The sequence below is a fragment of the Populus euphratica genome, unplaced genomic scaffold (genome assembly GCF_000495115.2).
Source record: "Populus euphratica unplaced genomic scaffold, PopEup_1.0 scaffold1.1, whole genome shotgun sequence".
NCBI lineage: Eukaryota > Viridiplantae > Streptophyta > Magnoliopsida > Malpighiales > Salicaceae > Populus > Populus euphratica.
Genome location: NW_011499845.1, coordinates 7,569,449 through 7,595,018, shown reverse-complemented (window position 1 = coordinate 7,595,018; position 25,570 = coordinate 7,569,449). Strand labels below are relative to the sequence as shown.

Genomic DNA, 25,570 nt, shown 5'->3' with positions numbered 1-25,570 from the left:
CTTTCCCTAGCTTCGAGTATTTGTCAAACGTCTACGCCAACCCCAGTTTTCTGTTCTGCAGTACCTTTCTCTGTCGTTTCTTGCTTCTGGTTCATCATCAGGTGGGTGCTTATACATGGACAGGCCTTAATTTGGAAGACAACATTAACCTCATCTCTCTCGCTCTCTGTACACACAAACATCCATTCCTTCGTGCATGCATTAATTCCCAATCATGTTGCTGTGTTATATATCTAGCTGCTGCTGGTAATTCTACATATGCCGCATGAAATATATATGCTGTGCTTTATTATCTGCTTATGCCGCAGGGTAAGGATACATTATCTACGGATATATCGTATGCCTTTTCAGTTGTCATGCAAAAACACAAACAGTTGGGGAGGGTGGAATTGATTATTGGGTATAAAAAAGGGCTTAATAAGGTCTAGAATGAATATATGCCTAAAAATCAGAGACTAGAGTGATTTGAAAAAAAAAAAACATTTGGGGGCCCATGGGCGATGGCTCCGCGACTTATGCTTACGTGCTTCCCCTGCATGCAAACTTCTCATAAAATGATAGTCATTTTAATTGACCGCCTATCTTATATTATATATTATATACATATAATTTAACCGTTAAATATCATATATATATATATATAGGTTATAAATTGTTTTAAGAAATATATATTAAAAAAGTCATGAACGGCTAACAATTAATTTCTCAATGATAACTTTATCATATTATAAATAATTATATTTTTATCTTAACATCTGTGGAGGTTAATTTTATTAATTTTTTATATCAACTTATGAGATTTTACTTTTTTAACCTAAAAAATTTAAATCTTTAAAAAGTCAAATCATGTTATGATTTGGGTTTAAAATTGATAAAAAAAAAAATGTGTGCTTGGATTACAGTTGTTTAGTGGTTTTTAGGTTTTTTATAATAAAAAAAAAAAGAATATTTTTCTCCGGTCTATAAAATAATTATAAAACTCACAACTATCAATAAACTATTTATATTAGCAGAGAACAAAAGGTGTATTTAAACTAAAAAAAATAATATTGACACATAAAAAAGGTTAAAATCCCAGTTTAACTATCAAAATAATTAATTAGTGAACAAATTATTGTTCCTTAGGCAATTAAAATATAATTGACAAATTAAATCACATAACATATTCTGATAAAAAAAAAAAGGTAAGAACTCCTAACTTGGAGTGTAACGTTGCTTTAAAAAATCACTATTATTTGGTATTGTGTTTCAAATAGAATTAGATAAAATTTTAAAAAATATATTTTATATTTAATTTTTTTATATTTTAAAGTGGTTTTAATATATTAATATACAAAATAATTTCTAAAAAATATTATTTTAATATATTTTTAAATAAAAAATATTTTAAAAAAACAACTACTATTCCAACTTAAATTTTAAATATCCGTCTCCCTCCGGGGCGGCACCTTTTCACGGTGGACGCGATTTTGCGACCCCACCTAAAGGTCCTAAACAGATTTAAAACGGGAAGGAATCCACAAAAGCAGCCTCACCTCCCTCCCTCCACCCGTAGGGCGTGATTATCAAATAAATAAATAGACATGGATGCATCCACTTTAGGAAAAGCAAAGGAGATCAAAAGGCATCCTCTGCACAGAAACCCTAAAAATAGCAGGAACGTTGATGAACTCCTCAGCCTCCACGCTCGTTCAAAGAGTCTAACTTTCAAAATCTTGATAATCTATCCTTGCACTTTATTTTGTCTTACAACTTCATCCTCCGTCGATTATATTTTTTTTTTTTTTTTTTTTTTTTTTTTTTTTTTTATATATATATATATAAAGGGATTATTTGTGAGTACAGTAAAGGTTATTTTTAAAGTAATTTTTACTTAAAATAATATTTTTATTATCTTTTAAAATTTATTTTTAATATCAAAATACCAAAACAATAAAATAATACTAAAAATAAATTGAAAGATTTTCAACGTTATAATTAAAACGCAATGACTTCTTGAACACTCTTCTTTGCACGTGTAGATATAATCCACTCTTCTATGTCTTTGTATATTTAAATCTTCTTTTACGTGTTGTTTTTTTTTTTAATTTTCTGGATCAAAATGACCCACAAAACCATCAAAAGCAAGATCAATTTAAGAAAATAAAAAATAAATTGATTTCTAAAAACTTATCAAGTCTTGAAAACCTGACATGACGATGAAATAAGTTCACTTTGACGCGTGTTTTCAAAATTTTCATTATTTTGTTTCTCTCTTTCTTACATTTTTATGGATTGTTTACTTTTTTTGCAATGCTCCAACCTCTCACAATTCCAGGGTTTTTATCTGGGTTTTAAAGTTTAATTTTTCATTTTTGTAGCTTTTAAAAATTACATTTCCTTTTAGTGATTTAAGGTAAATTTTCATTTAAAAAATGGCAGAATGATATATGGTAGAGAATATAAACATAGAAGGGCATGTGAGAATGCAAGATTTAAAAATAAAATAAACGTGAGAATGGTTCGATAAACAATAAAGGCTATTTTTTGTTTTTATTTTTGGGTGCTCATTCTTTAATTTCTTTTACAATAAGTTAAAATTCTATTTAGTGAAATTTATTTTTGATTCAACACTAGAATATTCTTAAAAACAAATTTTAACACATAAATGATATCAAAATCAATTACAGAGATGAAATGATAAAGAAATAAAGTTGAATCACAGAAATGAAAAACAAAAGAAGCAATGACATACATGATGTCTTGTAAAGCAAGAATACAGAGATGAAATAATAAAGAAATAAAGTTGAATCACCGAAATGAAAAACAAAAGAAGCAATGGCATGCATGATGTCTTGTAAAGCAAGAACAACGCAGCATGGTGAACATGATCGGGAGACACGATGCTCTCTCCCCCTTTGACTACTGCTTAATTGTTGAGGCTTTTTGCCTTTGGGAAATGATATTGATAGAGCTCTTTCTCAGTCCGGCCTAAAGCGAGTTTTTGCTCACAAAACAGGTCCCATCATTTTGCACATAAAGAAGAAGAAGAAGAAGAAGAAGAAGAAGAAAAGAGAAGGAGCCCATTGGAACATGATATGCGAGCAAGTTAGGGAGGTGCCCTGCCGTGCCCCATTGACATTACAGAAACAAGAGGAATTGCAACTCGCCGTTTTTATTAATTTAAAAAAAAAATGCAAGGCTGTTTGTTTTTATATTTTAAAAATATTTTTAAAAAAAATTAAAATTTTTTATTTTTTTATTTATTTCAAATTAATATATTTTTAATATTTTTAAATTATAATTTTTAAAAAATAAAAAAAATCGTTGGCCGATTGTTTCTCTCATTCTTTTTCATTACCAGTAGGTTCAATTTCAAGAATTTTTCAGACTTTAATAAGTTCTCGTTTTGCCGCGTCTCCTAAAAATACCTGCAAGCCAACGATGATTAGGTAATATTTGGAATTGTATTGCTGATTTTTTTTTAAATGGTTTTAATTTTAAATATATTAAAATATTTTTTTATTTTTATCATTAATACATTATAATCATTAAAAATACACTAAAAAAAATAGGTTTAATTCTTTTATAAATCAAATACACAAAAAAATAGTTTTGAACGCCCTCTTTTAATCCTTTACTTCCCACACAACTTTAGAAATAAGATTTCGCATGGAACATCTCTTGGCTTGCAAAATATTTTTCTACCCTTTTTCAAGTAATTTTTTATTATTTATTTTTTTAACAAGATTAAATAGGGATAATAATTTTATCCAACTCTATAGATACTATCTCAAATAACTACAATTGTTTTAGATTCGATCAGGTTCATTAAAACCTGAAGAAAAAAAATCATATAATAAGAAAAAAAATCATGGTTTGAAAAATTACATGTATGGCCAGTTAATTATATACTAAATAATTATGAATTATTGCATTTGTATTAAAGTTACATTTGGGATATAAACACCCCGAAACCCTTTAAATAATTATAATTATTTTGGGTTCGGGTTATGGTAAAAGACTCAACCCGTAAGAATTCATTGCCATCTTGAAGACTCTGAGTGCTTTCAGATTGTAATGTGATTATCCTGTGTTTTATTTTAAATATGATTGTGTTTGATTAATTCAAACAGCTAGTATATGCTATTTTATTTTCAAAAAGATTTAACCCTACTCCGAGATACGACCACTCATCCAGGCTAGTCAATACAGCATCATATCATCCGAATTTAACCTAAACAAATCAATGTTCTAGCCAGTTTAAATAGAAACCGAACCGAGTCTCCGAGTCTAGATGTCAGGTTTCGGTCTAATTACCCTAGGTTTAACAACAATGCTCTCTACCGATCACATTCTACTTTCTTAACAGGCAAGGAATCCCGTTAAACAACCTGATAGAGACAGGTCTCCACTACATGATTGTAGATAGAAACCACTACAAAGAAGCACCAGGCCGTCTTTCTTTCAACCTACGAATAAAATATTAGACGCCCGATCACCACCACACCTTAACAACAAATTTACAGGTAAAACTATATGGTAGTAGCTCGATGATGACGATTGTGAAGAAAATGACTGAGCATTTAGTGATAGTTGGCAGCAGGCTTATTTCACACACAGCTGAGGATATTGCACCATAACTTTTATTGCTAAAGAAACCGGGATAATACCGCAGAACACCTGATAATGATACAATTAAATTGCCAGTTGGAGCACAGTGAAAGAATTGCTACAAGTTAATTTCTAGGTGAAAACTAAAATTCCCTTATCAATAAAATTAGAATCTTCTTAGCTTATGGAATTATGCTTTTCCCAGAGATGGCTGTACCGCAGTCTGGTGGGTACCCGTAATAATCCATTCCACAAGGTGCTTCCCAGGCAATCGCAGGATGAGAAGTAAAATCCTCACCGACTTGCACCACGAGCTTGCAGCCTCTTCCTCTCGAGCTCGAGCTGCAAAGGGGCATACATGAACAAATCATTTGCCTTTTCTCCTCAAATTTCTCAAAATAACACAAAATCTTGTACCCTGTTCAGTGTCTTACCACTTTCTTCACCCGGTCATTAGCAGCAGGAGTTCCTCCACTGACACATTCAGCTAAGTATGGACTACTGACACGCACTTCATTCATAACAACTATGACTGTTTTGTCCCAGCGAACTGGAAGCCTGGTTATATATACATTGACACCACTCGCAAAATTAGTCACTTCATGTGATCTAATTACAATTTGCATAAAAATATATAATATTGCAACTTGACAATAATTCATAGCCAAAATTTAAATGACACAACAAGACAAAGGCAATGAAGAATCTCTCAGAAGCTTATTCAATCAAGAATACGTGTCAATACACACACAAGCAAAAACCAAAGAATCAGCGTATTGTCCATGCACGCAAGACTGTGGAAGTCATATCCTAGTTTACAGGTGCACAGCAAATGTTACTATATGCATGTTGTTGCTTACGTCCAAAAACCTGTGAAGTCACTGCAACAACAGCAATGCCTGAATCCCAAAACGTATAGATATGATAACCAAGGAAATTTATAGTGGAAAAGAATATGCTGTCTGGCATGAGAAGTTACAGTTAATGTCAGCGGTAATTCATTATTGGCTCTCTAAAATGCTCACTCATAGATCCAGGAATAGTCCATTGCTGACATCACAGTCTCCAAATCTAGCGCATCCATATTATTAAGTTCATATAATAAATAAGAGTCCACCGGTATAAACAAATAAATCACTCAAGAAAAGCATGCGGCTGGTCCAAATCAGTAGTGAATCCAGTAGCGATCCACAGAGCAGGAGGGATAAAGTGAGAGCAATCAATCATCTTTCATAGCACAGACAACTCTGATTCATGGGCACCAGTAATCAGCTAAACAGGTGGGACAATGAGGCAAAAGTCTTTATGTGGATTCCTTACCTCAGCTAAACATAAACAGCATATCATCTGAAAGAATATAAGAATAAAAGACTAATTAAAACAAAAGTGTTATAATTTCTTAATTCCAGTCAAAATCCCTAATCTGTCACATCTTCTAGCAGTCAAATGCCCCTTTCTTCTTTCATAATTGCTTCCCCTTCAGTTTTCATATCAATTAATGACTTGTAAAGATACAGGTTCATAATTCAATCATGGTTCACCATTACTTAAACCAGTGGTTCCCTAGGATAGCTTATCCAACTTTTTAGCAGTCAATTTCATTTGATACAAACGAATTTTTTGGATAAAAGAAACATTTGTGAGTGAAGAAAAGGGAAGAATTATAACAAGGAGAAACATTTGATACCACAGAGCCAAACACTATAAACAAAACTAGCAATTAAGATGGACTGCATGTGAGAGGAGAACTCATGCCAATATCATCCAGAGCTCTTTGATCTCTCTTATCACCATCTGAACTCCACATTTCACAAACAATGTCCCTAACTCGTACATAATTTTCAAATCCTTCTCTTCTAATTAACCAATCAAAGGAAATCCTAAATCCATTTTTAGCAGTTTTCCTAGAAATCCTGCAGTTTAATCTCTTTCAAAGCATCTATGCTTTGCTCCCAAACTTAGTTATCCTTCAACCACATTCAGACCCTAGGCAACTTACATATTTTGCATCAGTTCAAAGTCTCCACAATCCCAGTATAGCAGATCCCAGCCAACTAAAAAAAACGAGTCAAATTTCTTTAGCCAGTCCCTATTAGAAAATCACTCAATTAATTCATCAGTGAGTAAAAATAACCATCCTCTGTCAATGCTGAATCAGTCCTATCACACCATTCCTTCAGCTCATTTGAGCTATCCAAGCACATCTCATCTTTTAGCATTTTCTGTTTCATATTATCGCCAGTAACCCTTGTTCAGCTCCAGCCTAGGTCATGCAGCATTGTGCAGTCGCCTACATCTCCCAATGCTCAAAATCAAATATCACTAACAATAATGCAAATTTCTAACCTTTCAGGCCCCTAAATATGCACTTTGTTTCTCACAATCTGGTGTTTCCTTCTCTGTATCAAATAAAAGAATTCCGCTAAGAATAAACTATGTGCATCTATATAAACAACCTTGTCAAAGTCCAGTACATTAACGCTTCATCAATAACGAATCTATGGCACCTTCAGAAAGCAAAAGCATGCAAGGAGTCCAACAAAGAGCATCGCACGAAAAAACAATCTATAGCATAAATCAAGACTATCCGTGATAATTTCTACTAGTATAACAATTAACAAGTAATGCCAACTTACAAGTACGTATTCTATCATCATATTGCCAGAAGGACATCCACAATCTCTTACATTATATGTTAAAACTCAAAAATCATTCCAGATTATAACGATTCGCGTGTGAGAAACTACGTGAATTCAATGAACAAGAAAAGATTTAGAATCAAAATACACTTGCTAGCAACAAGATATAACCCCAGAGGAATAAGAATAAGGGCACATACGTCTTAGACAAGGCATCGAAAATGCTCTGCGCCTCAGCAGTAACTCCCACTCCAATCCTCTCAGCATCTGCTTCTGCTTGCCTGCAAACCCAGTCCAATCAAGCGTTTCCCACAAAACTTGAAAGAGACAAATGAACCACAAACCCCCAGATGGGTTACAATGAACATCACCTTAAAGCCAGTTCCTCCCCGGCTTGAAGACTATTGAGATCTATATAACACTTCTTGATGTCAAGTGGGTCCTCAGCTTGACCCAGGAAAGAAAACTCCTTGATATAATTTGCTTTCAAAAACCTTATGTTTCTCTTCGGCCCATGTTTCGATCCCTCTTGTGAAACAACAGGGTCAAGAAATCCCAAACAAAAAAACACAAAAGTACTGATATTCAAAAGAAATATAAAGAAAGATTAAAGTTAAGGATATGAAGAACGAGAATGTTGGAGGGGCGGTCGAAAGTCATGACTTGTCCTTTGAATTCTTCGCCTAAGGTAGTTTTGATAGAGAGCAAGCAGCCCACCACAAAGTCCTCGCTGCTGCTGCTGCTGCTGCTGCTGCTGATGATGTTGCTACCTTCCATGGCCATGCCTGCTGTCTATTGTTCCTGCTCTTGATTCAGCTTTGCTTGCTTTCGCCCGGCTTTTCTTTCTTTTTATGTTTTGGGGTTATGTTTGAGAGCTGGGATTCAATGGGTTCGTATGGCCTGAAAGCCCCATTTATTGTGTGGGCTGGGTGTTCAGTCCTGATTAATTAAATTAAGAGATCTTTTTGAGAAAAAATAATTTTTTTTATTTTAATTTTATTTTTTATATATTTTTATATTGTTTTGATGTGTTAATGTTAAAATAATTTTAATATATATATATATATATATTTCAATGTATTTAAAAAAAATTAAAAAACAATTATTATTACAATACCAATTACACTCTTAATATAAATTTTATCCCATTTTGTTTTCGGGCATCACAATTGGCAAGAAAAATTGAAAATCCAATCTCTTTCAACGTATTTTTTTTAGTGTGTGTATATGTTAAAGGAAAAAATTAATATTCAAAATATTTAATTCAAAAAATGTATCCAAATAAATCAAAATTAACATGTCCAACCTACAATTCAAACTATGCACTCTATTGAATTTATCTTTTTTTTATTTCAGTAATTATTTTTTGTTTAGTTATATCTCCTACATAAGACTTTTTTATGTATGTCAAACAGAAATTTAAGAAAAATAAATAAAAGTTTTTTGTGGAATTAAAATAAAAATTAGCCTAATTTTTTAAATTTTTGATAACAAAATGAGATGTTTTTTTTTTCAAGTCAGTTTAAAAACAAAAGGAATGATCGTCTGTTTTTGAAATTTCAAGATTTTAAAAACTCATTAATTTCTTTTTTTAAAAAAAAAAGCTAAGTGTTTGAGTCTTTCACACGCCTGACTTATAAGCCAAACACACTCAAAAGAGCATGGCTTGTGAGCTAGGCTTACGAAAAAGACTTGGTTCATGAGACATGTTTTCTCTCAAATACAGAGGATTCACGACATATTATTAGCCTTTTTTTTCTAAATATTATTTTTCAATAAAAGAATTTGTAGACGATGCATTATTTGTTGGTGTAGATCCCAGCGAACCATAGTTGCTGAAAAATCACGCCCCAGGTATTGTTTGCCTAAAAAATTTGATTTCTCGTCTATTTATTTTACCTAAAACACCAATAACACATTATAAATACCTTAAGAAACTTATCAAGGCCAATAAAACTCAAAAATAAAATCCAAAATCCAAAATTAACCCTGAAACCAAAAATCCTGTCAAGTTTATATTTGTTTTTTTAAAAAAATTAAATATTAAAAAACATATAAATTAAACTTTTTTTGTTTAATGAAACATATTAATATCAAAATTGAGTATTTTGACGGCTAAAATTAGTATTAACAGTAATTTTTTTTATTACTAGAATTTAGTGATTTTTTTTTCTTAAATCATAAACTAAAAAACAAGAAAAACAAAGTTTTAAAATGATTTATAAGATAATTTTAACAAAAATCAAATAAAATATATATATCAAATTAAAAATGATCTATACAAAAATAAAATTAAGAAATCTTGCCAGGCATGGGAGGATGTATATATATATATTGTAATGTTTTAGACTTTGGTACATATTGCAGAGACAGCATGTGACTCCATTAAAATAGCTTGACTTTTGATCCATGTAGCTGATACAATAGATGCCTGCATTAAAACAGCTTCTACACCAAGCCTTGAAAAATTTCTTTGAATATAAACTGGATAAAAACCAGCAGCTGTTCGGATAAATGATAATTAATATTGAAATAGCAATTAAAAATCAGAAATCAATTAAAATTATATCTCTCAATCATTATATTAATTATTTATTACAATTTAGAAGTACAGTATTTAACATACATCACGGTTCTGAATCATAACAGATAAAAAAATATTATTTCTGCAGGTTTTTTTAATTATTGTGTTAATTCATTCATCTATTTTTAAAAAATTTAAAGCTGAACCGTCGTCTGGACATGAACGACACCATCATAGCCATTCACTTCCTCTGACCATGAATGGTGGGTGCAATATAATGGCCCCTTCAGCATCATTTCTCTTGCGACAACTTAGCTGGCTTCGTTGTCTGTCTCGGCATGATGCCTTGTTTGTCCGTTACTCAAGAAGCAGCGCCTGGCTCGCTGCTATTTACAGCCTTGTAGAGGCATAACATTATAAAAACATTTATTCTTGTAGATTTCATTTTGTTATAATCTCCCGCGTGATCTGTGCTCTGTGGCACAAATTATTAAAAGAAACTAGAAAGGCTCCTTTATTACTGCACACGTAGATTTATCCGTACTACAGAATGAAATAGTTAAATGATGATTTTACTCCTGGAGCCACCAGGCAACTGAAATTATCTTTGCTTTGGGTTAAGGTTTCTTTTATTCTCCTCCAGCCTTTTTTTTAAAAAAATATTATTAAGCTGATTAAAAATAATTTAGTATTTAGATATATATAAAAAATTTATTAATTTTAAAAAATTTATTAATGCATGTCATTCATGTGAACGCATATGGGTGTTCTTGTGCTTTTTGAATGGCATACACATTATTTTTTGACCATCAAACTTAGGCTTCCACAATAATATTTTAATCTTTACTACATCGTCTCCATTTCTAAATAGCGTGTGTGGTAAAACACTATCGAGTTTTGCTCTGGTGATTCTTTTTTTCTTTATTCTTTCATCTTCGCTCATTAATTTTAGAGTTTTTCATTGCATATTTTCAAATCAGTCTTTCAATTTTTTTCATTTTTTTTTTGCCAAAACATGTTTTTTTGGCCAGTATAGTGAATTGCTATCAATAATAGTGGGATTTGCTGCAATGCGAATATTGGCAAATATCGATAGCCACTAGCCATTTATCAACAATTTAATCTATACCGACATTTTATCCAACGTCAAAGATTCTAAAATCACCTGTAATTTAATTTTCACCACACACTCAAGGGATTATTTTATCTATCATGGGAACAAAAGGACCCCACTGACCTGGCAATTTGAAATTTTTTGCTTGGCTAATTCAATCCATGATCGGATTGACTCGGATTGGATTGATTCGGGTTGGGTATAAAATTTTAATTAAAATATAAAATATTTTTTTTTAAAATAAAATAAACTGATTTGAGAACCGGTTTAAACTAAGTTCATTCAATCTGATCAAATTTAGATTTAATTTTTGTTTTTTGTTGTAAATTTAATCTCTTAGTTATTTTGTACTATATTACTAAACAAGGTGTTGATTATTTGTTTGAATATTTTGTATTTTCAAAAAGAAAAATGTTAGCATTTACACTAAGAAACAAGAATCAGCAAACAAAAACAAGAAGGTAAAAACAGAAAGCCGCAGCAACAAATTTTCAGTGAAATGTGCAAGCATGGACCCAGAGAGTTCTAGTGATAAAAATAGGAGACAATCTCAGCTTAACTGCAACAAGGGCAAATCTGCCAAAACAAAACAAGAGGCATGCATTAAATAAAGGCAGCAGAGTTTTTTTTTTTTAAAAAGGAAAATCGGTTAATTGATTTTTTCTCTTGGTTCTGTTTTTTTATTAATTTTTTACTGGTTTCTACGGTTTAATTGGGCGGTTGTAATTTTTTTTCTACACCCCCTCGCTACTACGCCGGTGAACCACGTGGACGTTAGTTCAGTCTCTGGAATATATTCTCTGGATGCGACCACACATAACATACAGGATGTCTAGATCGGATCTGAATCAATATCCCCAGCCTAGCCAATGCAGCAATTAGCTGGAGAAAAACTGTTCTCTTTACTTTCGAATATTTCCAACGGCAAATTACCGCCGGCAACACCGCAACAGTACAGATAAATATTCACCAAAGAAGACCTAAGACGAGGGGTCCACTCCCCTGAGCCACTGAAACAGATTCTCATCGTTTCGCGTTGTCTAATTAACAATACAGATCGTGAAAGCATCGTGGTCTAGCAATACGCCTTTAAAATTCATGGCAACTTGTCAAAGTGCGTGCGTGCGAGCGAACGACCTCCCATACGCAAAAGGTCAAAGAAGCAAAACTCCAAATTATATTGCATTCTTTACTTGGCAGGCTCATAAAATTATTGAGGAAAAAACTAATATATGAGTATGCTGAGAGCATTCGAAAAAAGCTGGGGGATGCATGCTTCAAGACATGATTGACACCTAGCTCCCCCCCACTTGCCCTTCATAATCGTCTGACAGTCACACACACACAGATATATATATATATATCCATGGAAGAATACGTGGAGAAGGTCATGTGGACATGGACGCTTGGAGAGAAAACACAGCCATGTCAAATAAAGGATTTTTTTTTTAAAAAGAAAACATGTTTGTAATTTTGGCGATGCTGGATCTCGATATCACATGATGGTCATGATTTGCTTTAATTTTTTATTTTTTGAAATTAATATTTTTAAATGATTACTAATATTAAAAATAATTTTAAAAAATAAAAAAGTTATTATTTTAATATATTTGTAAATAAAAAATACTTTAAGAAACAAAACCACACCTATTTCTTTCTTTGTTGGTAATATCCAAGTAACCAATTGATTCATTCATGCAATCTGCTTCGCATTTATACTTTAGTTATTTCTTGAGAAATAAAAATCATTCTCTGGTCCAGCCAAACAGAAAGTTAAAAGAATAACTACTTTTAATTATTAAAATGTAACATTACTATATACAACACAAATTAATGTTAATTTTATGTTATCTTAACTTATACTATGCTTTTATTATTCTCTTACAATTTATGTGATTAAAAATATTAAACAAAAAACAGTTAGAAATTATTTTAGAATCGTAAAATATTTTTCCTTAAAATTAACTCTCCGACCAGCATGTTGGCATCCTGCATGTCGGAAATATACAGAGAAAAGCAATACATTCATACCTTAGTTAAAGCCCCATAGAGATTTTACCCACACAATCTAAAATAAAGTAATTCACAATTTCCTAAAAATGAAGGGCATTATTTTGTTTTATTTTTTTATTTTTTGCAACAGATGAAGTTACTCGTTATTTTTATTATATTTTATTTTACCGGATCGAATGCACTCATAGTCTAACAACCAGTAACGTGGTTTAATTAAAGCTTACTGTACATCACCCACAAAAACATAATATTTCAACTCAATATAAACTTGGAAATTTGAATCTAAAAGCTTTAAAAATGAAAAAAAATGAAAAAAATAAACCCCACAAATTATACAAAGAAGAGAGGAGGGCACAGGGCATCTACCAATCGGCGAACAGATAGCCGTAAATACCCACAAGGTCCATAGATCAGGAAAAAGAAAGGATAAAAATAGATCAGAACAGCAAATACTAGAACTACTAAAGAAAGGTAACAAGTAATATTCACAAGGATAAAAAAGAAATAAGAAAAAGAAAGGTGACACAGAGGAGTAATAGAGAGAGCACCACTTGTTCTAAGAGGGGATGCGTAGTCTGCTGCTTGAGAGTCTACCAGCAGTTAAAAGTGTTATTTGTTTAAAAATATATTAAAGTAATATTTTTTATTTTTTAAAAATTATTTTTAACATTAATATATTAAAATAATTTAAAAATAAAAAAATATTAATTTTAAAAAAAATTAAAAACTTTAAAATATTTTTAAAACATAAAATTAAACCGCTAGAAAAAGTAAGATACAGCTTCGTAAAATTAGGTGGTCGAGCCATAATATAAATAGAAAAGGAGACGAGATTCTCGGCGTGACTTTGATTGCTCCATATCGGACCACCACGGCATAATTTCTCTCTCTCTTCTTCTCCCCTATCTCTCTACACTTGGCCAAACCATCTCTGCCCCCAGCATTTCAGAATGGGCAGCCCATTCAAAGACCACCACCACCACCACCCCTTCTCTCTCGCTAAGAAGCTTATTCCTTGGACCTTTTATGCTATGATCCCTTTAGTTCTCTTTCGCTTGTATTTTTACCCTTACCCCCTCCACCACATCACCACTCCCATTCTCACCTCCTCCTCCTCTGTTTCTTCTTCCACTCCTTTCGTAGGTACACTCATTTACTTGAAAATCAAAAGTAAACTATGAGTAATATTTCCTTAATTAAAAATTTATTAAAATCTTGCTTTGCTCTTCGACACTAACAATGGCTTTTCATTATGTTCTTTATTGCAGAACAGGAAACTTCTTGTGACTACACCAGTGGTAAATGGGTCCGTGATAAAAGAGGTCCTTTGTATAACGGCTCAGCCTGTGGCACAATCAAGGAAGGACAGAATTGCATCGCTCACGGCAGGCCCGACATGGGTTATCTCTACTGGAGATGGAAACCAAAGCATTGTAAGCTCCCAAGGTTTGAACCCAGTACATTCCTCCAACTCCTTAGAAACAAACATTTAGCTTTTGTCGGTGACTCTATGGCTAGAAACCAATTGGAGTCACTTCTTTGCATGCTATCCTCTGCTTCTGCCCCTAATCTAGTTTATCGAGATGGTGAAGACAATAAGTTTCGTAGGTGGTACTTTGAATCTCACAATATCAACATCTCAGTTTACTGGTCACCATTTCTCGTGAAAGGTGTGGAAAAATACAATACCGGTCCCAATCATAACCAGCTGTATTTGGACCATGTTGATGAGAGATGGGCTGCTGATATGAATGGAATTGACATGATTGTGTTATCAATTGGTCATTGGTTCTTACATCCTGCAGTGTATTATGAAGGCGATCAAGTACTGGGTTGTCATTACTGTCCTGGTCTTAATCACACTGAGATTGGATTTTATGATGTCTTGAGGAAGGCTATAAAAACCACACTTAAGGCTCTAATTGACAGGAAAGGGGCTAATAGCAATGGTATTAATGCATTCGTGACTACCTTTTCTCCTGCCCATTTCGAAGGTGACTGGGATAAGTTAGGTGCTTGTCCAAAAACCAAGCCTTACAAGGAGGGAGAGAAAGCACTTGAAGGAATGGATGCAGACATGAGACAAATTGAGGTTGAAGAAGTAGAAGCAGCAAAAATGAATTCTACACAGCTTGAAAAGTTCAGATTAGAGGCACTAGATATTACCAGTTTGTCATTAATGAGGCCAGACGGTCACCCAGGTCCATATATGCATCCATTTCCTTTTGCCAATGGCGTTACTGAGCGCGTGCAAAATGATTGTGTGCATTGGTGCTTGCCTGGGCCCATAGATACTTGGAATGAGATATTGCTTGAGGTTATAAAGAAATGGGACTCTGAATCAAGAAGAGAAGAATGAGTCATGACAAGGTTACTGTGTAAGAATGTTAATTTCGATCTATCTGGGTGGTGGCTGGTTTCGACTGATCAAGAAGATGGCATAAATGGTGCCAACCACAATGATCCTTTTGGACTATACTTAGGTCTGGCTAAAATGTGAAGACGATGTCAACGTAAGAACATGGCCATGGTCCAAACAATTTGCAACCTTCCGCCGAGGAATTTGTTTGGGTGTGGGTTCGGATGCTGCCTAAACCCCTTTAATTTTAAATGTAAGTTTCTTTTTATTTTACTTTTTCAAGAAACACTTAAATTATCTGCTTAATTAATTTTTTATATTTTACCCATTTCGTTTTAGAGTATGGAGATTTCTTAGATTCAAAGAATTTACTTATTATTGGTATAGGATTATGGTCTGTTTAGGTGAATTGAATTGATCAAAGCAAGAGGCAATGCTGGTTCAAGCAAGTTGCAATACTGCAGATGTTGTTCAAAAACAGATTCCCTCGAACGTTTATTTGCATACAACTCCTCGCCGTCTACCAAAAGGAAATATTATTATCCATAGCAATAAAATAAAATAAAATTGAAACTATTCTCTTTTGATCTTTGTGGGGTTCCATTTCTTTGAGCTCAAAAACCCTATGCAAGGGATCCGAAGTTTCTTTATCAGGCTTGTTCATGACGAGAGCACCATGCTGGTGTTTAGGCGTTGCAGGATTGTATTTTAAATGATGTATTTTAAATTATATTTTATTATTATTTTGATGTATTGATGTTAATTTTTTTTATTTTTTAATATATTTTTAAATAGAAAGTATTTTATTATTACTATACTCCCAAATAGCTCGTAATATATATTATGAATTCAGACAGGTGTCCATCAGTCGTCATTATATCAATGAATTCTCAATCATATTGTCCATCAGTCGTCGTTATATCAATGAATTCTCAATCATATTCTTTATTCAACAAAACTAGTAAGTAGTAATTTTAATATATTTACAACTTATCAATCAAGAGGTCTTCTGCCCATGTTGATATGGTAGGTTCTACAAAACTGAAGATTCTTACTTATCCTCCGCAGTATATTCTATATTTAATTTAATACATGATGATATTATTATGAAGTTTATGTATTATAAATGAAAGTTTTAAATTTGTTGTCAAATTAGCTTCAAGTTCTTCGATGCAATAACTAATAAAAACATCAAAGATCATTTGAATAATACAGGATTAACAATAAAAGATTATGGCCAAAATAATTACCAGGAACCATGAAGACCAGCGCCGTGGCACGGATCCTCGGCTACTAGCCCTGAGATCCTTAAAGACGCATAACAGACAGGAGTACGCCATGCTTAGACGATCCATTACACCATGATTGTTTTGTGCAGCACAGAGAATCTGAGGATTAAAGCCCAAGATTACATCTTTGGTATGAACAATATATCAAAGAATCTGCTGGTGAGCTTCCAGGATCAAAGAAATTGAGTGGAATCTGTAATAAGAGAACCAAAGGAACAATATTGAAAACATTGTACCACCAAATCACTCTCCGCTCTCCTTTTCATTTAATAAAATTCATGAAACTGAAAATCAAAATATGAAACAACATCGTTAATTATACAATTGAAGAAAGCGAGCTTTACGTGAAGTCCACTGCTAACCGGACAGCCATTGCAAGAGCTACAACTTATAACCCACAAAACATCACTTTCAGTGTCTATTTATACATAGAGATCTCTCGTGGAGAACCCAGGAGAGTGTTGGAAGAGATTGTGGAGGTTAGAAAAAGAGAAGTAAATAGATATTGGTTATATATATACATATATATATATATATGTATGTATGTATGCATGTATATACAGAATAGGGTTTGTATTGTAAATGGTGTTTTTAAAATATTATTTTTAAAGTTAATTTCAATAATAATTGCGTAGGAAATCAGAAGGTCTCTTTTTCAGTGATTGAATTTTATTTGAAATTTAAATTAATGCCGCATAAAGATTCCAAACTGAAAAAAAAAAATTAACCCTAAAATTAATTATACACCAACAAGATACAATAAAACAAATGGTAAAAGTATCAGATTAGGTAATGGGTGGCTATCTAGGTAAATCAAATTTCTACTTAACCCAGTTTAACTCAATTAAATTGATCAAATCCGATTTGATTAAATTATTTATATTAGTCAGGGTACATAAATGTTGCTTTAAAAACATATAACATAAATTATATGTAAATGTTACCTTTTAAAAAAAATTATATATATTATTTTTCCAATGCATAGAAAAGTGTACACAATAATGACCACAAAGTCAACGATAGATTCTGCGTTCTTCACATATATAGATATGTATAAAGTTCTGTAAAAGGCATTTTTTATGGCGAAAGTTATTTGAATGAGCTAAATTTTCAATATAGTATTTTTAAATAATGTGACTTTTTAATTATGAGATGCTCCAATAAAAAAAGAAACCTTTTGAAAAGTTATTTTGTAGTTTACATAGAGTAAAAAAAGAGAGAGGAAACAAATAGTTACAATTTCCCTTCCATTTTATAATTGAAAAGGTAGTTAAAGTTTTCCTTTTCTTTTATATTTTTCCTTAAAAAACATACAGGAGTCGCTCTTTATTTTAATAAAAGAGGTTTTAAAATCCCATATGGCTATTTATTAAGGATCCAAAATCATTAAATAAAATTGAATAATTATATTTGTAAGCTCTTGTTAAAGATGTGTTTTAGGGTTGTGGCCTATTCGTTTTGTTAGGGAATTTTCTATTTCTATTTCTATATTGAGATTTGACTTTTTATATATATATTTATTATTTTTATGGTGTTTTATTTATTTATTAAGCCTGCAAAATATTCAGTAAATTCAAGAATTAATGGTGGTGCAGGTAAACAGGGCTGAATACTTTTAATTATAAATAAATAAATAAATAAAATAAAGTATATGCACGAGCGCGGCTGATTGGAGGTGGAACTGTTATCTTAGAAAGAATGCGAAGGCGAAATTGAAACAAATGGAATTTCTTTTTACCACGTAAACAGAAACTCATGAGGGATATTGCAGGTGGCAAGGACTTGAGTAAAAGATCCAAAGAAGCATAGGGCTCTAGGCTAATTTTAGTCGGTAAGTGAGCCACGTATTGTTTGAATTTTGTTAATAATTTTTTTAAAATATTTTTTTTGTTTAAAAATATATTAAAATAATTTTTTTAAAATTTATTTTTAGCACAAGACATTAAAATAAAAAAATAAAAAATATATATTTTTTAAAAAACACGATGTGTGTGTAAACACTACCTCAATCTCTTTCTTAAAAATTAATAACCGCAATTTGTCTCGAACCTTTCTGCATTTGATCGATGGCAATGATGCTGCTTGCTGTCAGAAACCCACGGCTTATAATTTATGTGCATTTAGTAAAAAGAGTGACATGTTTTTTCTATAAATATTTTTAATTAAAAATATATAATTTTAGTTTATTTTTTATATTTTTAATATTAATATCATGTAAAAGATACATAAAAAGATTAATTTAATATTTTTTATACATAAAAAATAATTTAAAAAATAACTCATAACAAAAACAAATAATTTTTTAAATAAAGGAAATTAAAAAAAATCTTCCTCGACTTTGTGGATTTGATCGAAGGCGATGATATTGCTTGTTGTTTATCTCATTAGAAAAAGAAAAAAAAGAAAAAGAAAAAGAACAGAACAGAACTGAACAAACTACCGTTCTTCTGTATATCTATCGATGGCTGCAGCAATCCCAGTCTCAGTTTCTCTCATTCTCTCCTCAGATTCGCAACCATCCCAAAGACTGCCCGTAATTCTTTCATCTTCAAATATACAACACCCTTTCCTTTCTCTCCACAAATCTTTCAATTTCAGCTCTAGATTCCGTGTCTCCTCAAAATGTTCTCCTTCATCCTCAACAACGACGACGACGACGACATTAACAGAAACAGAAACATCAAGTGCTTCTACCTCCTATTCATACCTTGAGGATTCATATAAAACAGGGAGGTTCTTGAGCAATGAAGAGATTGAAAAGCTTAACGCGCTTCAAAATTTCAGATATTATCAACAACTAGAAACTGGGTCTATTTGTGTTAGGCTGATGAAGCCAGAAGAAATGGATATAACTGTTAAATTGCTCGCAGAGTCATTTGTTGAGTCTATGTTGTTGCCTGTTGGTTATGTATCTTTGTTGAGGTACTTGGTGAAGCAGTACTTGATAGAAAGGAGAGCTGCAATGCCGCATGCCGTTACGCTTATTGGGTTTTATAAAGGGAAACAAGAGATGAATACTGGAGAAGAAAAGGAGGACCTCTTGGAGTTGGCAGGGACTGTGGAGGTTTGTTTTGACAAAAGGGGTGCTAATACTTCTCCTCCGACGCCTACCTCTCCAAAGAATGCTCCTTACATTTGCAATATGGCTGTTAAACAGTCGCTTCGTAGGTAATTGATTCTTGCTTTTACTTTTTCTTTTTGTTTGGTGCTTAGAACTAGGAATTTGTAGTGAAAATATGGCAATTATACTCTTACTTGGAAAACAGACATTTCTTGTTAATCTTGTGAATTTTGTCTCGTATTAATTTATGACTAATGGGAACCTTCCGTAAACATCTTACTCTCAACCATCGACCGTTCTTTGTTCTGATTAGTTACAACTAAGTTTGAGAATGTGTGATTGTGAAACCATAGGATCACCGAAATCTTTCATGAACAAAAAATAACTTAAGGAAGGTTCAACATGTCCAAGTCTTCGCTATCTGAGTATTCGAAGAGGATTGGATTTTTAAGCTGGCGAGGATTTATGAGGATAATTTAGACATAGCACAAACACAACTTTGTAACGTGCTAACTAATTAAACAACACCAAAAATTTGATCAAATTGATAGAGGATGATGCTTTAATATATTATAACATTACCGTTGAGAGAATTAGAACGGGATAACCTTTGTTACACTAGCATCACAAAGTGTAGTTTAAGATTTTTGGATTTATGGCTCCTTTGATAGGCGGTGCCTTGTTTTATGACTGCATGAATTTGCCGATGCCTTCATGACATTTCCATGATCTGCACTTCTTCACAATACAGTTTATTACAATTTCATATGTTTATTGGTAAATTAATTACCTGTGCATGATGACCCTAATCTACTAGACCAGTTTCAATACCTGCAGCATCTAAGTACAGTGTGTGGAACTAGAGTGGTTTAATTTAGTGCGGGTTGAACTTCCAGGAGGGGGATTGGCTGGAATCTTCTGAAGGCAAGTGAGGAACTTATTTCTCAGATGAGTAGTATGCGAGACGTGTACTTGCACTGCAGAATGATTGATTTGGCCCCCCTCAACATGTATACAAAAGCAGGTTACAATATTGTTAAAACCGATAGCATAAGGGTCCTGTTGATGTTGCAGAGGCGCAAACATTTGATGTGCAAGAAACTTGCAGTCTTAAAAAATCCTTCTGATATTCCAGACTCTGATACGGAATTATCTTCACAATTGGATATGTTGAAGTCATGACATATGCTTCTGAGGTACATCAGACAGTGTCTTGACTGGACACATAATTTTTCAAGCAGCTTCCCTGCATGTCAATTGCATTTGTTTATAATCTACATCGGTCCTTTACTTTCTCATCAATCTCATGAACATCTTTGTTTTCAAGCTTTTTCTTCTTGTTGTTACTATATTTGAATTATTGTCCGCAGCACTATCCTTATTCAAGATTTGGATACTGGTTCAGGTCCTTCAGGGTATAGTCTGGCCAGCTTGTGATGATTATCCAATTTGGTTGGTTTTGGCCAGGAATTCAATTCGTTGGTATGGCATCTCCTTGTAATTTATCATATTTATGGGGAAACCTATAGTGCTACAGGTAATCTGCATCAAACATATGAAAGGCAGAATGTTAATATGTTTAAGATTAAGTTGGGACATGAAGTAAAACAAGAACAAGGAAAAAAAAAGAAGGAATCCAGTGCCTCTAAATTTGTTTATGAAATCTCAATGGAACCTGCCATATTACAACTTGTATCAGCTGAAGAATGTGTTCTCCATATTTCAACATGACATAATATACAAAAGTTGTCATTAAGTGGAAAAAATAATTAAAGCGAAATGTTGATGCTAGACACAACCAGATATACAAATAATGTTTCTTGCTGATTGTAGGTTCTCAGTTGTTTGCTCTCTAAATTTTTATGGTTCATGTTTTTTGGTCCACCTTAAATTTTTCTGCTTTAGTTGTTAAATTTCCAGAATCCTTTCTCCAGAACGTATCATTTTCTTTGTTGTGCGCTTACACTTTTTAAAATCATAGGTCTGCCACCTTCCAAGTTTTAGTAACCAAATGAAGCAAAAATAGAGGATCTTTATTGTTGATCTGACACTTTTAATACTGACCCCATTGGAGTTTTATTAGACCATTTTGAAAGTCGTCATCCCCATGCCGATGGGTTTTGAATTTATATAAATAGTTGTCTGGAGTTCTTTCACACATTCGGCCATGGAGGGTCTCTCGCTGCTCTCAATGCGGATGCAGCGTGAAGCCAGGTTGGCAAACATGGCTACAGATTCCAATGTGTATGAACCCCGACTAAGCTTTGGATCAATTACCTTGCGTAGTTTCTTCCGATCATTCAAATTATGCCTAACCTGAAACGTAAAGGATCATTTAATTAGTATTTCAGCTATGATCATGGCTAATCTTCTCTTATCCTTGAAACTACAGCGGAAAATCTGTTGGGATGAATTTGTCGTACCTGTAGGACAAGGTTTTGATCACTCGGTCCCTGGTTTAAGTCCACTGCTCGACGTCCAGTTAAGAGCTCAAGAAGAACCACTCCAAATGCATAAACATCACTTTGTAAAGTGAGGTTCCCCGTCTGCCAAAAGAAACGGGCTAATCCTCAGATCCGACTTGCAAATCAAGCTAAGCAGCAAAAAGTACTATTCAGGACTGAAGATTGTTCTGCAATAGTTCTGACTTCATCTAAGGCGTAGACTCCAACTAATTAGGGATCGAGGATTTCAAGGCCTAGGTGCCTAACTAAGTTGAGTTAAGTTGATAATGAAGAAAGATGAGTTTTCATTGTAGTTGGTTCAAAATCAAGCTAGTTGTTGCTTGATGTTTGTCAGAGATTCTCAGATCCTTGCCCTGAAGGATAATTTTTTTTATCGTGCTGCTTTTTATTGAAAATGTTCTGTTCAAGAGTAGAAGTTGGGTGGTGATTAATGTGGTTCTAGGAAGGTTGAGTTTAGAGAGTTTGTCGTGCAAATGTTCCTGAAAGAGAATCCGGAAAGAATCTTCAGCATTTGTGTATTTATTTGATAAACAAAATGTGAACATCAGAACATGCACTGTTTGGTCACAAACCCAAGAGTTTTATTATTGCAGGAAGTACTGTAATTGTCTTGGAGTTTGCACAACTGATAACTTCAGGTCGTTTGACTTTGTAGTTGCAAATGAACCAGAAATAACGCCAAAGAAAGCTGTGAGGATAAATTTTAGTTTGTCTAAATGCATAGTTTAGCACAATATTTTTGGATAGAGATTACTTAGTCTAACAATTAATGCAAAGTTATTGGAAATTCCGGTTCAAATTTCCTGCCTTCTTTATTTGTTGTAAGATATAACGCGTATCTTCAACAGCTAGCAAGTTCTGTAGGTTGCTAATTTCGTTTGTTCCTTGCTTGTGTTTCTTGGGAGCTTTAGATTTTATTTGCAAGGCGGCACAACTCAAGCTAGTCTATCAAAGAAGTGAGTAGTTAAGGCTAATTAGGTTCGTCTAGTTAGAACTCATAATTCCTTAGCTATCAAGAAACATTTCTTCCTAGTACATTCCTGTCTAATCACCATGCTTAAGTGAGGTTGCAAACTGGCCATGGCTAAATACGTTAAACAGGTATTATTGTGATGGCTCAACATGAACCTTATATCTTAATTAAGAGTTTATTCATGAAAAGAAATAGAAATTGTTGTTAAACAACAGTAATCGCTGTTTAGACATGCAAACAAGAAATTAAATAGAAGTGCTTACTGATGTATACTCGGGATCAAAATATCCAAATGTTCCGAGAACTCTTGCAGTCACAAATGTCTCCTGGCCCTCCGGCATCAACTTCGCAAGACCAAAATCAGATATCTGTGAAGGATAGGGATACAAAGTTTAACTATATGCTTTTCATTGTGATATTTGTAAGTACCAACTTTTTTATCAGCAGTAATTATGAACCTCCCTGGCAATATGGGACATAAGCATTTGTGGGTTAGTTGAGATTATTAGAAAGACTCATAATTGTTACCTTCGCTTCAAAATTTTCATTTAGAAGAATGTTGGTGGACTTAAAATCTCTGTGGACAATTGGTATGCCAACATCAGAGCTTGAATGTAGATAAGCAAGTCCCCTTGCTGCTCCGAGTGCCACTTTTAACCTCGAGGGCCAATCTACTTTTGCTTTTCCAAATCCTAGAATTCAGATTCAGATTACTAGATGTGCAATTAACAAGTTGGGAATGAGAATAGGATTTTGAGTGAAAAACTGACCATTTAAATGATCCTGCAGATTCCCGTTTTGCAGATATTCATACACCAGAAACCTGTGCTTCCCATCAGCACAATATCCAATCAAGGAGACCAGATTTGGGTGCTCAAGCCTGCTCAAGATGTCAACTTCTACACGAAACTCCCTTTCCCCTTCAGCTTCTTTGAATGTTGGCAGATCCATTTTCTTGATTGCTACAACCTTCAGATTACAGAAGAGAAGCAAGTTTGTATGTTTCTCTAAAACTGGATTTAACCTTTCTTTGTAGGGACTAAATTTGCTGAAGGTTTCCGAGAGCTGGGAACTAAAACTGCATGCGTCAGCTATGTATCTATTTGGGAAGTTCAGAATTTTAGCCTAATTGTCATAACAGACTTTTATTTGAACGATCATGTTAGTGTTAAAAAACAACCATATCACAAGCTTTTTTTTTTTTCGAGCATGATAAAATTCTGTTAGAAAGAAGTACCTCTCCTGACCGCAGGATGCCCCTATAAACCCGGCCAAATCCCCCCTTTCCAAGCAAATTTTTTTCACTGAAAGAGCACGTTGCCTCTTCCATCTCCTTGAGTGTAAAAACCGATGATCCATGGCCTCGCTTTGTGGTTTGAGTTGCTTGATCTTCAAGTTGCCAAAACTCCACAGGTTTATAAACCCCTGGAAAGTGGGTGCACAAATTTTCAAAATATGAAACTGCTGTTTTTAAATTAGCAAAATTGGGTGAGAAATTGTGGGGGTTATCAAAAGAAGAAGAGAGTAGGAGGAAGTACAAGGGTCCGAGTGATCTTGGGACTTGTTTCTCCGTCGCTTGTTCCATGCTGAGACTAATCCGAAAGGCATAACGGTCTTCCTTGGGTAAATTTAACCTCTGCTTAATTAAAGATTAATGCATCGAAGTGTATAATGGTAAACAGACAAGTAAATGGAGATGAAAATTGCATGACAACCCAGGAAGCAGGACGTCACAGATGTACAATCCAGAGATTAATCCACTTCACCTGACTTGAATTGAACTCCTATGTTTCTACGAAAAAATTACGGCGAAAGTGGGAATAATTATAAGGTTTAGTTGCTAGAATGTGTGTAAATATTATTAGGAAAATCATCCGATGAGTGCGTATTGAGCAAGTGTAGGAAGATTAGGAGAATACTCAACTACAACATCCAACAACCTGGGTTTTTGGGGGAGAGATGTGCTTCAAGAAAAAGAAAGAAGTTGGGTATTGCCTACTTACCTTCTGATGATTTAGTGGACATAGAAGTGGGGGTACAAGCAAAGAAGGGGACCGTTCACCACAGAGTCGAGCTTCCTCATAGAATGAGCGTTTTCTGAAGCTAGGAGTCGGAGTATATGTTGCTTGTAATTCTTGGAAGAATATTGCTTATAACGTCTTATACTCTGAGATAATGAAACGGGGTTGCTAATGTGGTGTTTTCGGCAAAATGTACCTTTGGATTAAGAAATAAGATTTAAAAATAACTTATCTTGGGAAAAAATACACATTATTACAACAAGAGTGAGTTATGTATTTATCCTTACAGACTGATGAGGATTCCAACTCTGCCTTTACAGCTTAATAATTTTCAATGTTATCTCGTAGGAAAAATAAATTGAATATTATTTTTTAGGGTTAAATACCAAATGCAATTTAATGACGAGCCCACTTTTTTAATACGATTTCTCTTAAGTGTGTGTGTGTGTGTGTGTAAAGACAACGATGAAAAAAAAGTGACCTTTCAATTAGATTTCGTTAGCTGTTTAACAGTTATGG

General features: G+C 33.4%; 4 protein-coding genes across 7 annotated transcripts; 2 read left to right on the top strand and 2 right to left on the bottom strand.

Moving 5' to 3' along the window:
• Nucleotides 1-4,609: 4,609 nt before the first annotated feature.
• LOC105126417 (RNA-processing, Lsm domain-containing protein) lies at nucleotides 4,610-8,118 on the bottom strand. Its single transcript, XM_011027287.1, has 5 exons — nucleotides 7,856-8,118; nucleotides 7,604-7,763; nucleotides 7,433-7,513; nucleotides 5,028-5,151; nucleotides 4,610-4,935 (listed from the first exon to the last, which is right to left on the bottom strand). The coding sequence occupies exons 1-5, from the start codon at nucleotides 8,013-8,015 to the stop codon at nucleotides 4,888-4,890; spliced, it is 573 nt and encodes a 190-aa protein (XP_011025589.1). The 5' UTR covers nucleotides 8,016-8,118; the 3' UTR covers nucleotides 4,610-4,887.
• A 5,535-nt stretch (nucleotides 8,119-13,653) lies between these two features.
• On the top strand, nucleotides 13,654-15,626 carry LOC105126407 (protein ALTERED XYLOGLUCAN 4). The gene is made up of 2 exons (XM_011027276.1): nucleotides 13,654-14,026; nucleotides 14,152-15,626. Exons 1-2 carry the CDS (start codon nucleotides 13,834-13,836, stop codon nucleotides 15,240-15,242), a joined length of 1,284 nt encoding a protein of 427 aa, XP_011025578.1. The 5' UTR covers nucleotides 13,654-13,833; the 3' UTR covers nucleotides 15,243-15,626.
• Nucleotides 15,627-18,878: 3,252 nt separating this feature from the next.
• On the top strand, nucleotides 18,879-24,190 carry LOC105126383 (Acyl-CoA N-acyltransferases (NAT) superfamily protein). Of its 3 annotated transcripts, none has more exons than XR_842421.1 (4): nucleotides 18,879-19,699; nucleotides 20,489-20,788; nucleotides 20,998-21,129; nucleotides 23,835-24,190. XR_842421.1 is itself a non-coding variant. In XM_011027238.1 (3 exons), exons 1-2 carry the CDS (start codon nucleotides 18,993-18,995, stop codon nucleotides 20,772-20,774), a joined length of 993 nt encoding a protein of 330 aa, XP_011025540.1. In that variant the 5' UTR covers nucleotides 18,879-18,992; the 3' UTR covers nucleotides 20,775-20,788; nucleotides 20,998-21,348. The 3 variants fall into 3 exon arrangements, 1 of the variants encoding a protein (XP_011025540.1); XR_842420.1 differs by having other exon boundaries at nucleotides 23,820-24,190; XM_011027238.1 differs by lacking the exon at nucleotides 23,835-24,190 and having other exon boundaries at nucleotides 20,998-21,348.
• On the bottom strand, nucleotides 21,213-25,223 carry LOC105126396 (Protein kinase superfamily protein). Of its 2 annotated transcripts, XM_011027264.1 has the most exons (8): nucleotides 25,034-25,075; nucleotides 24,569-24,822; nucleotides 24,268-24,455; nucleotides 23,801-23,999; nucleotides 23,559-23,722; nucleotides 23,294-23,398; nucleotides 22,016-22,138; nucleotides 21,213-21,908 (listed from the first exon to the last, which is right to left on the bottom strand). In XM_011027264.1, the coding sequence occupies exons 2-8, from the start codon at nucleotides 24,636-24,638 to the stop codon at nucleotides 21,672-21,674; spliced, it is 1,086 nt and encodes a 361-aa protein (XP_011025566.1). In that variant the 5' UTR covers nucleotides 24,639-24,822; nucleotides 25,034-25,075; the 3' UTR covers nucleotides 21,213-21,671. The 2 variants fall into 2 exon arrangements, with proteins under 2 accessions (XP_011025566.1, XP_011025559.1); XM_011027257.1 differs by having other exon boundaries at nucleotides 24,569-25,223.
• Between the last annotated feature and the right edge of the window lie 347 nt (nucleotides 25,224-25,570).

What these genes read in the sequence shown, in the direction of transcription:
- LOC105126383 (XM_011027238.1), top strand. Translation starts at nt 18,993, where the DNA reads ATGGCTGCAGCAATCCCAGTCTCAGTTTCTCTCATTCTCTCCTCAGAT. An exon ending in GTTAAACAGTCGCTTCGTAG is followed by an intron (nt 19,700 to 20,488) that starts GTAATTGATTCT and finishes TTGAACTTCCAG; the next exon opens with GAGGGGGATTGGCTGGAATC.
- LOC105126396 (XM_011027257.1), bottom strand. Translation starts at nt 24,638, where the DNA reads ATGCCTTTCGGATTAGTCTCAGCATGGAACAAGCGACGGAGAAACAAG. An exon ending in TTGATCCCGAGTATACATCA is followed by an intron (nt 22,139 to 23,293) that starts GTAAGCACTTCT and finishes TTCTTTTGGCAG; the next exon opens with ACGGGGAACCTCACTTTACA. An exon ending in ATCAAAACCTTGTCCTACAG is followed by an intron (nt 21,909 to 22,015) that starts GTACGACAAATT and finishes TTTACGTTTCAG; the next exon opens with GTTAGGCATAATTTGAATGA.
- LOC105126417 (XM_011027287.1), bottom strand. Translation starts at nt 8,015, where the DNA reads ATGGCCATGGAAGGTAGCAACATCATCAGCAGCAGCAGCAGCAGCAGC. An exon ending in CTCCAACATTCTCGTTCTTC is followed by an intron (nt 7,764 to 7,855) that starts ATATCCTTAACT and finishes CTGTTGTTTCAC; the next exon opens with AAGAGGGATCGAAACATGGG. An exon ending in GGGGAGGAACTGGCTTTAAG is followed by an intron (nt 7,514 to 7,603) that starts GTGATGTTCATT and finishes CTGGGTTTGCAG; the next exon opens with GCAAGCAGAAGCAGATGCTG.
- LOC105126407 (XM_011027276.1), top strand. Translation starts at nt 13,834, where the DNA reads ATGGGCAGCCCATTCAAAGACCACCACCACCACCACCCCTTCTCTCTC. An exon ending in TTCTTCCACTCCTTTCGTAG is followed by an intron (nt 14,027 to 14,151) that starts GTACACTCATTT and finishes TCTTTATTGCAG; the next exon opens with AACAGGAAACTTCTTGTGAC.